The sequence below is a fragment of the Pseudophryne corroboree genome, unplaced genomic scaffold (assembly GCF_028390025.1).
Source record: "Pseudophryne corroboree isolate aPseCor3 unplaced genomic scaffold, aPseCor3.hap2 scaffold_641, whole genome shotgun sequence".
Lineage (NCBI taxonomy): Eukaryota > Metazoa > Chordata > Amphibia > Anura > Myobatrachidae > Pseudophryne > Pseudophryne corroboree.
Window position 1 is genome coordinate 244,276 of NW_026970230.1, and position 14,931 is coordinate 259,206.

A 14,931-nucleotide genomic window follows, 5' to 3' on the forward strand; every position below is an offset into this window, starting at 1 on the left:
GTACCTCGAGGCTGTCTCGGCTTTCAAAATGAAAGCCGCGATGGACGCAATGTTCCCGATTGATGTTTGGGGGGAAAAACATTTTACAAAGAAAATGCTAAAAAAAAAATTCCCTCTTTTTTTTTTTACCTAAAATCATTTGGGATAGGGTTAAATTCATGTTCTTCACCTAATTCACTCATTAAAAAAAAAATAACAATTTCGGAGCGTTTTTTTGCTAAATAAATGGTCAGTTAAGTGGTTAAACAACATTTCCCACACTCAGAGTAAGAAAATGGCTTCTCACCTGTGTGACGTCTCTGATGTTTAACAAGATCTGATTTGTGTGCAAAACATTTCCCACACTCAGTACATGGAAATGGCTTCTCACCTGTGTGACTTCGTTGATGTATAACAAGATCTGATTTATGTACAAAACATTTCCCACACTCAGGACATGGAAATGGCTTCTCACCTGTGTGACGTCTCTGATGTATAACAAGATATGATTTGTGTGCAAAACATTTCCCACACTCAGAACATGGAAATGGCTTCTCACCTGTGTGACTTCTCTGATGCATAACAAGATCTGATTTGTGTACAAAACATTTCCCACACTCAGGACATGGAAATGGCTTCTCACCTGTGTGACGTCTCTGATGTATAACAAGATATGATTTGCGTGCAAAACATTTCCCACACTCAGAACATGGAAATGGCTTCTCACCTGTGTGACATCTCTGATGTTTAATAAGATCTGATCTGTGTGCGAAACATTTCCCACACTCAGAACATGGAAATGGCTTCTCGCCTGTGTGACGTCTCTGATGTTTAATAAGATCTGATCTGTGTGCGAAACATTTCCCACACTTAGAACATGGAAATGGCTTCTCCCCTGTGTGACGTCTCTGATGTAAAACTAGATCTGCTTTGAGTGCGAAACATTTCCCACACTCCGAGCAAGAAAATGGCTTCTCACCTGTGTGATGTCTGTTATGTCTAACGAGATCTGTTTTGTGGGCAAAACATTTCCCACACTCAGAACATGGAAATGGCTTCTCACCTGTGTGACTTCTTTGATGTATAACAAGATGTAATTTCTGGATAAAACATTTTCCACACTCAGAGCAAGAAAATGGCCTCTCACCTGTGTGACTTCTTTGATGTATAACAAGATCTGATTTGTGTGCAAAACATTTCCCACACTCAGAACATGGAAATGGCTTCTCACCTGTGTGACTTTGCTGATGTTTAACAAGATGTGATTTGTATGCAAAACATTTCCCACACTCAGAACATGGAAATGGCCTCTCAGCTGTGTGACTTCTCTGATGTCTAACAAGATATGATTTGTATGCAAAACATTTCCCACACTCAGAACATAGAAATGGCCTCTCACCTGCCTGTGGGTTAATAGGCTTTGTGTTCTGTGTAAAACATTTGGTATCTATAGCACATGAAAACTCTGTATCTACTCTCAGAGCTGTAACAGATGCACCAATATCAGAGTGATCAGGAGAACATTTCCTAGGATCAGGGGGACCAGCTGATAGAGCTGGATGTATAATTGGGGTAATGGGGTTAGCTCCTGGAAAATCTGGTTTACTGTCATTATCTCTTATTTCGCAATCCGGGGATAACATTAGATGTACTTCTGAGATATTCCTGCTTGTGTGTCCATCTGCTGGAAATAAAATACATAATGGAAATGTAACTTTTCTGTAACAATATTAATCTTGTAAACAATAGGAGATGACTCTCTGGGACACTTAAAAATGTGTGTGTATATTAAAACATAACTTTTAATGAAGGCTTTATAATATTGTGTCTCAGACGATCATTTTGTCCACCCTCCTGAGAACACTCACAATAACAAATGTAATATTATAATAAGACTTAGATCTCTCTCTCTCTTGTACTGGTAACTAACCATGAAGTATAAATGGAGATGTAGTCACTCGCCAAGTCCTATGTCAGCACCCATGTAAAACAATGGATGGGGAATATATTGTATGAATTGGAGATTCTAGATGAACAATAACATCAGTCATATGAGCTGATGGATCAGAGAAACGTCTCCTAACGTTACTCCTGGAAGTATTGGTAAGGTAGCATTCCTTTATGTGTGTGCTCATACACTATTAAACCTGTACATGTATTACCCCTATATAAAGTATATTGCTACAGCAGAGTAGGTGTGGAACAAGGTACCTTACATGCTATACACCATATGATACCCTGTATCATCATCTGCTAAGTCACAATGCACATATAGTGGCAAGCTGCTCAATCAGATTGTGATGTCACTCAGGCGCTAAAAGGGAGGGGTAATTCTGTGTAAGATTTAAGTGTGATTAAAAAACAAAAATATATACAAAGTGATAGAGAAAATCATAAGTGTTAATAAAGTGTTAGGGTGTGCCGACCTGAAGCCGCCCAGCCATACCGACATAGGGGCCACCGCACCCCACACCCACTCCATAATTAATTACACCTATGTCTGGGTCTGAATGCCCAGTGTAAGGCCACATGATAATGGCTCCTACAGCATCTGAGAGCCAGCTTACCTAGAGACACCCCTAACATCTCCAATGGCACTCTGGAGTCAGCAATCCCTCCTAATGCTGACCCATCCATGCCTCTCTAAATACAATACACATATATTGGTAAGCTGCTCAATCAGATTGTGATGTCACTCAGGTGCTAAAAGGGAGGGGTAATTCGGTGTAATAAAAAAAAATTGTGTTCCCTAATGCACACTGAGTGAAAAATAATACTACATAATAATCAGATAATACGGAGATCTTAGTTGCGTATATCTGCAGATATAGGGTTAAGCCCCCAGGTCGATCGGCAAGGTGTCTCCGTCACTGGGGGTCCCTAATACTAGGTATGGGTCCGGGGTGCAGGACCCCATCACGTCGGCACAGGTCGGCTACCCCAGGTAAGCACACAGGTGAAAATTAATAAGGGTTAAGAAGAAGCACATAAGTGCTATGTAAGTCAAGTGTGATTAAAATACAAAAATGTATACAAAGTGATAGGGAAAATCATGTGTTAAAAAAGTATTAGGGTGTGCCGACCTGAAGCCGCCCAGCCATACCGACATAGGTGCCACCGCACCCCACACCCACTCCATAATAAATTACACCTATGTCTGGGTCTGAATGTCCAGTGTAAGGCCACATGATAATGGCTCCTACAGCATCTGAGAGCCAGCTTACCTAGAGACACCCCTAAATTCTCCAATGGCACAAGTCAGCAATCCCTCCTAATGCTGACCCATCTATGCCTCTCTAACTACAATGCACATATATTGGCAAGCTGCTCAATCAGATTGTGATGTCACTCAGGTGCTAAAGGGGGGGGGGGTAATTCTGTGTAAGAAAACACAATTTGTGTTCCCTAATGCACACTGAGTGAGAAATAACACTACATAATAATCAGATAATACGGAGATCTTAGTTGCGTATATCTGCAGATATAGGGTTAAGCCCCCAGGTCGATCGGCAAGCCGTCTCCGTCACTGGGGGTCCCTAATACTAGGTATGGGTCCGGGGTGAAGGACCCCATCACGTTGGCACAGGTCCGCTACCCCAGGTCAGCACACAGGTGAAAATTAATAAGGGTTAATAAGAAGCACATAAGTACTATGTAAGTGAAGTGTGTTTAAAATACAAAAATATATACAAAGTGATAGGGAAAATCATAAGTGTTAATAAAGTGTTAGGGTGTGCCGACCTGAAGCTGCTAAGTTATAATCTACTTTCTCTTACGTCCTAGAAGATGCTGAGGTCCATTTAGTACCATGGGGTATAGACGGGTCCTTTGGGAGCCAATAGCACTTTAAGAGTATAATAGTGTGGGCTGGCTTCTCCCTCTATGTCCCTCCTACCAGACTCAGTTTAGAAAATGTGCCCGGAGGAGCCGGTCACAGCTAGGGGAACTCCTAGGAGTTTTCTTAGGTGTTTATTTTCTAGAGTTAGTTAGGTTACAGGAAGGCTGCTGGCAACAACCTCCCTGCTTCGTGGGACTTAGGGGGGTCGGGAATAGGAACCAACTTCCTGAAGAGTTAATGGTTCTCTACTCCGCTGACAGGATACTGAGCTCCTGAGGGTGCTGATCGCAAGCCCACGAGGTGACTGCTCACTCACGCAGCACAGCCGCCACCCCCTAACAAAGCCAGAAGAAGGAAAAGTGGTGAGTACAGCGCCGGCGTCTCGGTTAGCGGCAGGGTATGGCAGCACAAGGGTGGGAGCGTAGCTCTGACAGGCTGCGCTCCAGGAAGGCTCAGCAACACACAGTGTAGGCGCTTTGAGGGGCGTCCTGAGCCAGCGCGGATAAACCCTACACTGGTCACACAGCTAACAGGGGCTAATCACCCTGTTATCACTAAAATCCTCAGGCCAGTATAAACAATTAGAGCGGGAAGCTGGGCGCCATTACAAGGGGCGGGGCTTCCTCTCAGAGCGGATCCAGTACTAACCCGCGCCATTTTCTCCCTGCAGATCATAGGAACTAGGACACTGACAGGGAGCGCTGCCCTCCCTAATAAGGTTAGTTAGTCAGCGCCGGGCTTTTATCATAATAACTGCCTACAGGGGCGCTGTGTGGCTGGCTCCTTATACTCTGTGACTCTCTGAAGGTACTCTGGGGGAAACTGTGTCTGACATTTTCCTGTGTGTGTGTGTGTGTGTGTGTGTGTGTATATCCACATTACCATGTCTAAGGACTCTGTGTCCTGTGCTGCAGAGTGTGTATCTTCTCCTGAGGAGACTATTCCATGTACTCAGGACTGCAATGTGCTGTCTCAGCCTTCTGAATACAAACCCCCATGGGTGGATTCTTTAAGGGGAATGATATCCCAGATTTCAACAAGGATGTCACATACTGAGAAAGAGACGCAGGTTTTGAGACAATCTGTAGTGGGTTTGAAGTATTCAGCTCCCACTACTTCATCTAAAACCTCACCTACATACCCAAAAAAACGTACACTTGCCCAGATAATGCAAGCTGACACTGATACCGACTCTGATACAGGGGACGTGATGGGGATATGCGGGTGGGTGGGGGGGGGGGGGGGGATGGATCCCTTGCTAAAGGGGTGCAGCTAATGATTGATGCCATTAGGAATATTTTACATATATCTGAGAAGGTTCTGGAACAAGTAATCTTATTTTACAGTAAATAAGAAATCCTCGCTTACCTTCCCTGCTTCTAAGGAGTTAAACTCCTTGTTTTAAAAATCCTGGGAAAACCCATAGAAAAAATTCCAGATCACTAAAAGAATTCTCATTGCTTTCCCTTTCCCTGAAGAGGATAGGAAGAAGTGGGAAAACCCACATATAGTAGACACTTCTGTATCTAGGCTGTCTAAAAAGATGGTTTTACCTGTCCCTGCTTCAACCGCCTTAAATGAGCCGGCTGACCGCAATATTGAGACTACGCTCAAATCACTCTACACTGCTACAGCCGTGGCTTTAAGGCCCACTATTGCTTGTGCGTGGATTTCTAAAGCCATAGTAAAGTGGTCAGGCACCTTACTAGAGAACTTAGATACTATGGATAGGAGTGACATTGACTTGTTTTTACAAAACATACAGGATTCTACAGGTTTCATGGTGGAGGCCATAAAGGACATTGGCCTGCTACTTCCATGGCTGTCTCGGCACGCCAATGGACTGCGGATGCAGAAACCAAGAAAAGTGTGGAGTTCCTGCCATTCACAGGTCAGGCACTATTTAGGGACGCATTGGATGCGTGGAATCCACGGCGACAGCGGGTAAGTCGACATTTCTTCCCTCCGCAGCAGCCCCAGCTAAGAAATCTTATCCTATACTGCATTCCTTTTGGACCGCAAAATTTTAAAAATCCAAACCCCCTCCCACCTTCTTTAGAGGAGGTCAGGGAAGATCCAAAAGACCTGCACCAACAGGTTCCCAGGAACAGAAACCAGGTTCTGCTTCCTCCAAATATTCAGCATGAGGGTGTACCTCTCAGCTTGGAGATCAGGCAGGTGGGTGCGAGACTAAGATTTCAGTCACATCTGGGCGTCATCATGCCTAGACCCCTGGGTGACGGATATTGTTACCCAGGGGTACAGACTGGAGTTTCAGGAACTCCCACCTCACAGATTCTTCAAATCAGGCTTACCAGCTTCACTGACAGAAAGTGCTATCCTACAGGAAGCCATTAAAAAATTGGTACGAACAAATGTAATTGTTCCAGTTCCACCTCACCCAAAAACCAAGGGTTATTACTCAAACCTGTTTGTGGTACCAAAACTGGACGGTTCGGTAAGGCCTATATTGAACCTGAAATTATTGAACCCCTACTTGAGGGTTTTCCAAATCAAGATGGAGTCTCTGAGAGCGGTGATCTCAGGTCTGGAGGAGGGGGAATTCCTAGTATCCCTGGATATCAAGGATGCGTACCATCACATTCCGATCTGATCCCACCTCTCCAGGCCTTTCTACGGTTTGCACTACAGGACTGTCACTATCAGTTCCAGACGTTGCCATTTGGCCTCTCCACAGCACCGAGGGTGTGCACCAAGGTCATGGCGGAGATGATGCTCCTCCTACGGAAACAGGGAGTGAACATAATTCCATATCTGGATGATAGGCTGATAGAGGCATCTTCCAAGGAGAAGCTGTTGCAGAGTATTGCGCTCTCAACTCAACTACTCTGGGATCATGGGTGGATCCTGAACCTTCCAAAGTCACATTTGGAACTGACAAGGAGACTGCCCTTCCTGGGGATAATACTCGACACAGAAATGCAGAGGGTGTTTCTACCGGTGGAGAAAGCATTGGTGATCTAATCAATGGTCCGGAATGTCTTGAAACCTCCCCGGGTATCGGTTCATTGATGCATTCACCTTCTGGGGAAGATGGTATCCTCCTACGAGGCTCTACAATACAGAAGATTACATGCACGGTTCTTCCAGCTAGATCTCCTGGACAAGTGGTCGGGATCGCATCTTCACATGCACCAGCCGATATGCCTGTCACCGAAAGCCAGAATTTCACTACTCTGGTGGCTGCAAACTTCTCACCTGCTCGAGGGCCGCAGGTTCGGGATTCAGAATTGGATTCTTCTAACCATGGATGCAAGCCTCAAAGGTTGGGGAGTAGTCACCCAAGGGGAAAACTTCCAAGGAAAGTGGTCAAGCCAGGAATTGGTCCTTCCAATAAACATTCTGTAACTATGGGCCATATACAATGGCCTTCTACAAGCGGCTCATCTTCTGCAAGATCGAGCCATTCAGGTTTAGTCAGACAACATCGCAGCGGTGTCCTACATAAACAGGCAGGGTGGAGCGAAGAGCAGTGCTGCAATGTCAGAGGTAACAAGAATCCTGACACACACTGGCACTGTCGGCGATCTTCATTCCGGGAGTGGACAACTGGGAAGCAGACTTCCTCAGCAGACATAATCTCCATCCAGGAGAATGGGGCCTCCACCCAGAAGTATTCAGAGGTAACACGCCGATGGGGTATACCTCAGATAGACATGATGGCCTCTCGCCTCAACAAGAAGCTTCGGAGGTACTGTTCCAGCTCACGAGACCTACAGGCAGTGGCGGTGGACACCCTGGTGACTCCATGGGTGTTCCAGTCAGTGTATGTGTTCCCTCCACTTCCACTCATCCCAAGGATTCTCAAACTAATAAAAAGATCAAGAGTTCCAGCGATCCTCATTGCTCTGGACTGGCCAAGGCGGGCTTGGTACGCGGATCTTCTGGCATTACTGCTGGAGGATCTGAGGCCTCTTCATCTTCGCGAGGACCTTTTACTGCAGGGGCCGTTTGCCTATCAAGACTTACCGTGGCTACGTTTGACGGCATGGAGGTTGAACGCCAGATCTTAGCTCGGAAGGGCATTCCGAGTAAGGTTATTCCTACTCTGATCCAAGGGGGTAACGTCTAAGCATTACCATCGAATTTGGAAAAAGTATGTGTCTTGGTGTGAATCCAAAAAGTTTCCTACGGTGGAGTTTCAACTGGGACATTTTCTCCTCTTTCTGCAAGCAGGTGTTGGCCTACGCTTGGGCTCCATCAAGGTACAGATTTTGGCCTTGTCTATTTTCTTCCAGAAACAATTGGCTGCTATCCCTGAGGTTCAGACTTTCTTGAAAGGAGTTCTGCACATCCAACCACCCTTTGTGCCTCCTATGGCACCTTGGGATCTTAATGTGATGCTGCAGTTCCTGCAATCGGATTGGTTCGAACATTTACAGGAGGTGGATGTAACGTTTCTTACTCGGAAGGCGGTCACGTTGTTGGCCTTGGCTTCTGCCAGACGTGTCAGAATTGGGGGCATTGTCACACAAGAGCCCCTATTTGATTTCACATGAGCATAGAGCTGAGCTCAGAACGCGTCAGAAATTTCTCCCTGAGGTTGTGCCGGCTTTTCATATCAACCAACCTATTGTGGTGCCAGTGGCTACTGACATCTCAATTACCTCAAAGTCCTTGGATGTCGTGCGGGCTTTGAAAATCTATATGAAGAGAACTACTCGTCACAGGAAGTCAGACGCGCTATTTGTACTTTATGATCCCAAAAAGATTGGGTGTCCTGCTTCTAAGCAGACAATTTCACGCTGGATCAGGCTTACTATCCAGCATGCTTATTCCACGGCAGGATTGCCAATTCCAAAATCTGTTCAGGCGCACTCTACCCGTAAAGTGGGTTCTTCCAGGGCAGCTGCCCAGGGTTTCTCGGCTATTCAGCTTTGCCGAGCAGCTACTTGGTCACGTTTGCTAAGTTTTACAAGTTCTATACTTTGGCCTCTGAGGACCTCAAGTTTGGTCAATCAGTTCTGCAGGAACCTCAGCACTCTCCCTCCTGTACTGGGAGCTTTGGTACATCTCCATGGTACTAAATGGATCCCAGCATCTTCTACAGACTACGAGAAAAGGATTTACCGGTAGGTAATTAAAATCATATTTTTACATCAGTGTCTTACCTCTATATTCTCAATAGTAATAAGGATGGTGTGTGTAAAGAGAATTACATATCAGAAACTATACAGCTGCCGCCATACTTCTGCTTCTCATATATGTGCTACTGGCAGCAGTGAACATCTGAGTGAGAGTGCAAGGAAGACAGCAGAGTCTGATGAGAAAGAGATTGTGTCTGCCTTTGTAGGGCTGTACAACACCTGTCACCCCTGTTAGTATATAAAATAATAAATAAGAGGAGCGTGGTCCATCCAGACGTGCTTTCTGGAGCTCTCCTCACTAAGTGGCTTCTTATCTACCCTACCTGATAGCTCTCAGCCGCCGCTGGGACCAAGACCCAGTCTATTAAGTCCCCCACTCCTACTGCCCTAAAGCCAATCACTCCACTCACTCTGGGCACCTTTCACTGCCGCAGCCTAGTGACGCCTATGAAGCCATGGGCTGTATTCTGGGGCTAAGCGTGCCCAGTCTTTGCCTTCTGCCTTCAATAAGGTTTAATATAAATATTATATATATATAGAGAGAGAGAGAGAGAGCACAACGACACGGGACGTGTACATGCGTGTAGATGGCGACACTAAAACTACTGGATGATCATTGTGAATGTCTGAGGTATTGATACAATGCAAATTTGTTGAGATATTGTTTCTTTTTCAGATGAAACCATAGGCCCTGCACGTGATGCAACTGGCAAAAGGGAGCCATTGGTTGTGGCCGAGACCGGCATTTGTTTGTTGGTGATCCCTTGTAGACAGTGAGTAGTATCCATCTACAGTGGAAGAAGCCTGGACACCAAGAATCTCAGCGGCGGAACAGTGGGTGAAAGTAGATCATGACAAATCGGGACCACAGGTATTTAGGGCACCTAGCAACCACCAATCGTTCCAAACGCATCAGGAACTGCACCAACAGTACAATGTCGGACCCAGCCAAACAGTCCCAGATCTGGTGAATTGGAGGGCCATGTGAGATGTGGTGACACGTCAGACTGGTGCTCTGAAAACCAATCCAAGCATTTCGGCCACTGTTCCGCCGCTGAGAGTACACCTAAAGTTTAACACTAATGTGATAGCTGTTTTTATGGTAATTATTTTGAGCCATAGCGTAGGACCTGCAGTATAGTGGGGTCCCTTGTCGGGAGCTGCAGGCTTAAATGCACTGAGCAATACATGAACTAAAACTCCACTGTTTATTATTGTTAGTTAAATATACGTTATGGTAAGAACTTACTGTTGATAACAGTATTTCTCCTATGTCCACAGGTTTCCACAGGATAACAATGGGATATGATGGAGCGACAGCGGATTGGCACCAAATGATCACAAGCTTTCAGGCCTCCCAGGATGAAACAGGCTCGTCCACTGGCTCAGTCAAATCAGTTGTATTCCAAAGCATTTAGGCAGGAGCTTTATGTAGAACCCAGGGGGTAATTCCAAGTTGATCGCAGCAGGACATTTTTTAGCAGTTGGGCAAAACCATGTGCACTGCAGGGGAGGCAGATATAACATGTGCAGAGAGAGTTAGATTTGGGTGGGGTCTGTTCAATCTGCAATCTAAATTGCAGTGTAAAAATAAAGCAGCCAGTATTTACCCTGCACAGAAACAAAATAACCCACCGAAATCTAACTCTCTCTGCACATGTTATATTTGTCTCCCCTGCACTGCTCGTGGTTTTGCCCAACTGCTAAAAAATTTCCTGCTGCGATCAACTTGGAATTACCCCCCCTATTCAGGCGAGAAGAACACACATGCACACCTTTCCATGCAAGAGGAAAGAGGTTAGTGAGTATAAAGTTTCTCAAATCAAGTGCGTCAGGGTGAGATCCCTGTGGAAACCTGCGGACATAGGAGAAATACCGTTATCAATGGTAAGTTCTTACCATAACGTATATTTCTCCGGCTGGGTCCACAGGTTATCCACAGGATAACAATAAGATTTTAAACCTAACGGTAAATCTTTTTCTCCTAGTCCGTAGAGGATGCTGGGGACTCCGTAAGGACCATGGGGTATAGACGGGCTCCGCAGGAGACATGGGCACTCTAAGACCTTTTAATGGGCATGAGCTGGCTCCTCCCTCTATGCCCCTCCTCCAGACCTTAGTTATAGGAACTGTGCCCAGAGGAGATGGACATTTTGAGGAAAAGGATTTTGTTATGTAAGGGTGAGATACATACCAGCTCACACCACAAACACACCGTATAACATGGTATATAACTAAACCAGTTACCAGCATGAACAACAGAAATCAGCAACAGTCTGATCTCAACTCTCGTGTAACTACATCAGTAACTATGTACAAGTACTGCAGAATTTAGTCCGCACTGGGACGGGCGCCCAGCATCCTCTATGGACTAGGAGAAAAAGATTTACTGGTAGGTTTAAAATCTTATTTTCTCTGACGTCCTAGAGGATGCTGGGGACTCCGTAAGGACCATGGGGATTATACCAAAGCTCCAGACCGGGCGGGAGAGTGCGGATGACTCTGCAGCACCGATTGAGCAAACAGGAGGTCCTCCTCAGCCAGGGTATCAAACTTATAGAATTTTGCAAAAGTGTTTGAACCCGACCAAGTAGCAGCTCGGCAAAGCTGTAAAGCAGAGACACCTCGGGCAGCCGCCCAAGAAGAGCCCACCTTCCTTGTGGAATGGGCCTTCACCGATTTTGGTAACGGCAATCCTGCCGTAGAATGAGCCTGCTGAATCGTGCAATAGTCTGCTTGGAAGCAGGAGCGCCAACCTTGTTGGCCGCATATAGGACAAACAGAGCCTTTGTTTTCCTAATATGAGCCATTCTAGCTACATAGATTTTTAAAGCCCTGACTACATCAAGGGACTTGGATTCCTCCAAGACATCTGTAGCCACCGGCACTACAATAGGTTGGTTCATGTTAAACGTCGAAACCACCTTAGGTAGAAATTGTGGACGAGTTCTCAATTCTGCTCTATCCACATGGAAAATCAGATAGGGACTCTTGTGGGACAAGGCCGCCAATTCTGACACCCGCCTTGCAGATGCCAAGGCCAATAACATGACCACTTTCCACGTGAGAAATTTTAACTCAACAGTTTGAAGTGGTTCAAACCAATGTGATTTAAGGAACTGCAACACCACGTTCAGGTCCCACGGTGCCACAAAAGGAGGTTGGATGTGCAGTACTCCTTTCACAAAAGTCTGTCCTTCTGGAATAGAGGCCAATTCCTTCTGAAAGAATATTGATAAGACCGAAATCTGCACCTTAATGGAACCTAAGTTTAGGCCCATATCCACTCCGGTCTGTAGAAAATGGAGAAAACGACCCAGCTGGAATTCTTCCGTAGGAGCATTCTTGGATTCACACCAAGACACATACTTCATCCAGATACGGTGATAGTGTTTCGCCGTTACTTCCTTCCTAGCTTTAAGTAGAGTAGGGATGACTTCCCCTGGAATACCTTTCCTAGCTAGGATTTGGTGTTCAACCACCATGCCGTCAAACTTAATCTCGGTAAGTCTTGGAACACACACGGCCCCTGTTGTAACAGGTCCTCTCTGAGGGGAAGCGGCCAAGGATCTTATGCGATCATTTCCTGAAGATCTGGATACCAGGCCCTTCGAGGCCAATCTGGGACAATGAGTATCGTCTGAACTTTTGTTCTTCTTATGATTTTCAATATTTTTGAGATGAGCGGAAGCGGAGGGAACACATAGAACGCTTGATACACCCACGGTGTTACTAGCGCATCCACTGCTATTGTCTGAGGGTCCCTTGCCCTGGAACAATATGTCCGAAGCTTCTTGTTGAGGTGTGACGCCATCATGTCTATTTGAGGGAGTCCCCAACAACTTGTTACATCTGCAAAGACCTCTTGATGAAGTCCCCACTCTCCTGGATGGAGATCGTGTCTGCTGAGGAAGTCTGCTTCCCAGTTGTCCACTCCCGGAATGAATACCGCGGACAGAGCGCTTACATGATTTTCCGCCCAGCGAAGAATCCTGGTGGCCTCCGCCATTGCTGCTCTGCTCCTTGTTCCGCCCTGGCGGTTTACATGCGCCACGGCTGTGATATTGTCTGACTGGATCAGAACGGGTAGGTTGTGAAGGAGATGCTCCGCCTGTCTCAGGCTGTTGTATATGGCCCTTAATTCCAGCACGTTTATGTGCAGACAAGCCTCCTGGTTTGACCATATTCCCTGAAAGTTTTTTCCCTGTGTGACTGCTCCCCAACCTCGGAGGCTCGCATCCGTGGTCACGAGAACCCAATCTTGAATTCCAAACCTGCGACCCTCTAGAAGGTGAGCACTCTGGAGCCACCACAGGAGAGATATACTGGCGCTGGGGGACAGGCTTATCATCTGATGCATTTGGAGATGGGACCCTGACCACTTGCTCAATAGGCCCCACTGAAAAGTTCTTGAATGGAACCTGCCAAACGGAATGGCCTCGTAGGCCGCCACCATCTTTCTCAACACTCGAGTGCATTGATGAATCGACACTCTTTTCGATTTCAGCAGAACCCCGACCATGTTCTGGAGTTCCAGAGCTTTTTCCACTAGGAGAAAAACCCTCTGCCGTTCCGTGTTGCTGTAGCACCCTCAGAGAGAGAGCCACGCTCTTCAGTAATTGTTCTCTTGATCTCGCTTTTATCAGGAGATCGTCCAAGTACGGGATAATTTTGACACCCTGCTTGCGCAGGAGCACCATCATTTCTGCCATTACCTTGGTGAAAATCCTAGGGGCCGTGGAAAGCAAACGGCAACGTCTGAAACTGGTAATGACAATCCTGTACAGCGAATCTCAGGTACGCCTGATGAGGAGGATATATGGGGACATGTAAGTATGCATCCTTTATGTCTAGTGACACCATAAAATCCCCCCCTTCCAGGCAGGAGATCACTGCCCGGAGAGATTCCATTTTGAATTTGAATCTCTTCAAATATAGATTTAGGGATTTTAGGTTCAGAATCGGTCTGATCGAGCCGTCCGGCTTCGGGACAACAAACGGGGTTGAATAGAACCCCTTTCCCTGTTGCAACTGGGGAACCTGGATAATCACTTGCTGTTGACACAGCTTTTGTTTAGCCGCCGAAACTATTGCTCTCTCTGGTAGAGAAGCTGGTATGGCCGATTTGAAAAATCGGCGTGGAGGCACATCTTCGAACTCCAGTTTGTAGCCTTGGGACAAAATTTCTATCACCCAAGGATCCAAGTTTGAATGAACCGAGACCTGGCTGAAGAGCTGAAGACGTGCCCCCACCGGTGTCATGCGGTGGATTTGGTAGAGGTCGGGGAGGACTTTTGCTCCTGGGAACTAGCCGAAGCTGGTGTTCTTTTCCCCCTACCTCTACCTCTGGCGAGGAAGGATGAACCGCGCCCCTTTCTGAATTTATGAGACCGAAAGGACTGCATCTGGGTTTTCTTTTGCTGTGGGGGAATGTAAGGCAGAAAAGAAGACTTACCCCCAGTAGCTGTGGAAACCAGGTCCGCGAGGCCTTCCCCAAACAGAACTTCACCCTTGTAAGGCAAAGCCTCCATAAGTCTCTTGGAGTCAGCATCCCGAGTCCATTGGCGGGTCCACAGTGACCTCCTAGCTGAAATTGCCATGGCATTTGCTCTTGAACCCAAGAGCCCAATATCTCTCGCAGCCTCCCTCATATATAACGCTGCGTCCTTTATGTGACCTAATGTCAACAAAACACTGTCTTTATTGAGGGTGTCCATGTCAGAAGACAAGTTATCTGCCCATGCTGCAATTGCGCTCCCCACCCATGCCGACGCTACCGCCGGTCTGAGCAGGGCTCCCGTAGTCGCATAAATTGATTTGAAGGTAGTTTCCTGCCTGCGATCCGCAGGATCTTTTAAGGTCGCCGTGTTCGGGGACGGTAGGGCCACCTTTTTGGACAAGCGCGTCAGGGCCTTGTCCACCGTGGGTGAGGATTCCCACCGTAACCTGTCCTGTCAGGGGAAGGGATACACCATTATAATTCTCTTGGGAATCTGCAGTTTCTTG

The 14,931-nt window shown here is 46.5% G+C and overlaps 1 protein-coding gene across 1 annotated transcript in view; it reads right to left on the bottom strand.

The window, feature by feature from the left end:
- Positions 1-207: 207 nt before the first annotated feature.
- Positions 208-14,931, bottom strand: part of LOC135036329 (oocyte zinc finger protein XlCOF6-like) — a gene marked incomplete at its 5' end in the record, with an annotated part of 114,912 nt that continues 100,188 nt past the window's right edge. The window contains one exon of the mRNA XM_063954432.1: positions 208-958. Within this exon, the coding sequence (XP_063810502.1) occupies positions 234-958 (725 nt within the window). The remainder of the gene's footprint in view (positions 959-14,931) is intronic.